This window comes from Limulus polyphemus, unplaced genomic scaffold, assembly GCF_000517525.1.
Source record: "Limulus polyphemus unplaced genomic scaffold, Limulus_polyphemus-2.1.2 Scaffold6905, whole genome shotgun sequence".
NCBI classification, from domain to species: Eukaryota; Metazoa; Arthropoda; class Merostomata; order Xiphosura; family Limulidae; genus Limulus; species Limulus polyphemus.
In genome coordinates this window covers 25001-27483 of record NW_013672515.1, presented here as the reverse complement: position 1 = coordinate 27483, position 2483 = coordinate 25001, and the positions used below count along the sequence as shown (strand labels likewise).

Sequence of the window (2483 nt, the reverse complement as noted above, 5' to 3'; positions counted from 1 at the left end):
ATACGATTGTTAACAACTGGTTCGTGGAGATCATTAAATTCTAAGAACAGGTTTGTGACATATGTAATATCTTTGTTACTTAGATGAAAAATATTATAGAATAATAATGCTGACTGTTTCAGTCAAGTAATAAAAGATTGCAGTTTTAGGCAAAATGAAGTGTACTTTTTATCATTTACTGAGAACAATTCATAGAAATAATATGTTTAATCCTTTGCTTGTGCAGATTCTGTAATATCTTTAATTATACAGTTTATAAATGGATTTGAGACAAATACAAATTACCAATTTTCAATTGATGGTAGGATGGGCTCTGATTATTCTGAGATAACTGAAAAGATTGTCATTCAACTTTTTTGTACTTTTTGAAGCAGCATTGTAGAATTTGTTAATATTATAAGTGGTAAAGGATTTGTCTCTTAAGCATCCTGTATTTACCATAAAACCATCATCTCATACTCTGAATTATTTTTTGTTTGGTCTTTATAGTTACTATTTTGTTTATATATAAAAGCTCGTTTTATTTAATGATTTAGTATAATAAGGAATTAGTGATGTTTTGTTTTAATTTTTTAGGTTTTATACTTTTATAGATAATTTAAGCAGAGTCTTCATGCTGAAGAAAGTCAAAATGAGCAGTAACTGCCTAGTTCAGACTGACACTCAAAGAGAAAGTATTGGAGGAATAACCTACAAAAATAGCTCAGGTGAAAAGAAAAGCATTTCGAAAGACCTGAAGACAGAAGAGTTTTTCCTAAAGTGTCACTCTTAACTGGGAAATTGCTGCCCATTTCAACTTTGTTGTTTTACATTTTATGCTGTTTATCAATATGGTGCTTAGAATCAAATTATAGAATTTCTAATCCATTTAAACACCCTTTTTAATATCCTGATGTTTAGGTTAGGTGTAATGAGTTGTTCAATTTCAGTAATTATATTCCACATTCTAGAATCAAAATCTAATAAAAGTAATTTTTATAGTTTCATAATGATTGAAGTTGACTGCTTTGTATGTAATAAGTGAATAACTATGAAAGTGATAAAACAAATATTTAGTAATTGCTTAACTCTAAAAGCCCCCCCAGTGGAACAGTGGTATGTCTGCAGACTTACAACACTAGAAACAGGGTTTCGATACCCGTGGTTGGCAGAGCACAGATAGCCCATTGTGTAGCTTTGTGCATAATTACAAACAAATAACTCTAAGAAAATAAGTGATACAACAGTACAAACTTTTTCAGAAATCAAGAATTAGAAATTTTTTTGTAAGCCAATTGCAACTTCAAATTAAAATTAATTGCACATTTCCTTTATTCTTTATGATATAAATTGATAATAATAATTCAAACACAAGTTTTTAATAATATAGTTTTGTAGTCTGTAATTAAAACCATACAAGTGAATCTTTTAAATTATACCACAGAACAGTTAAGATTTTCATTTCTAATTGAAACAATGAGTGTAAGTTTTTGAATTTTGATACACAATATCTTATCATTCTTTCCTGTCACTCATGAACACATAAAATAGCTTTTATAATTTGACAAAATGATACTGAGAAAAAATATAACTTGATATTTGAAAATTGATTAAAATATCTCTTTCTTAGGATTCTGCAACCACAGGGCCTCATCCTGTTGATGTAAACTACCAGGTTTTAAAATGTAAACTTGAACTTTTGTCACAGACAACAGAAGAATACAAGGTAAGTCTGAAAACTTTCCAAAGCAAGAAAATCCAACTGCAGTTTTTATATAAAACATGCTTGTTTAAAGAGGAAATTCTTTCATGTGTATATTTTCAGTTTGAAGTAAAGGCTACTATACTAAAATCCTATAACTACTGTTAAAATGCATTGTTATGACACTCTGTTTACAGTTCAAAATTTCTTTTTTTCAAAAATAAAGAAAATAAATCTTCATTTTTTAAACAGAAATGATTTTTAATTAAAAGCTTTTTCAAGCAAAATGAACCAGGTAAAAAATATTTAACTTAATTTTATTAAAATAGTTAACCTTTGAAATTAGAAATACTTCTTTCATTCAAACAAGTTGAATTTTTATGCTTTTTTCATTCAACCTAGCATGAATTACAATAAACACATAGCTTTATAAGTACTATATACATGATAACACAATCTGACAGGTATGATAATATCATACCTAATATGATCCTGGTAACTTATATTACATATTTAGTGTTTTAGGCAATGTATTTAGATATTATTACCTGTATCTTGAACGGTGATGTTAATTTACACTTAATTTCATCATGTCTGTTGTCTTATGACTAAGTGAATAAGATTTACTCTTAACTTTTCAACTTGAATTTTAAATAAATGAAGGAAACATCTGAATAAAGTGTTCAAGTTTTCAGTTTTTGGTTATATCCTGTGTAGCATTGCCATTCAAATTATTTTTTTTAAATTACCTGATTAATCTGTTGTATGTTCAACTTGATCAGATCTTGTGTGACTTAAAAAC

At 27.6% G+C, this 2483-nt stretch overlaps 1 protein-coding gene across 1 annotated transcript in view; it reads left to right on the top strand.

The window, feature by feature from the left end:
- The window catches only part of LOC106474169 (poly [ADP-ribose] polymerase 3-like), a 33445-nt gene that overhangs the window by 15151 nt on the left and 15811 nt on the right, over positions 1-2483 (top strand). The window contains exon 9 of the mRNA XM_013934861.2: positions 1610-1705. Coding sequence (XP_013790315.1) covers positions 1610-1705 — 96 coding nt within the window. The remainder of the gene's footprint in view (positions 1-1609; positions 1706-2483) is intronic.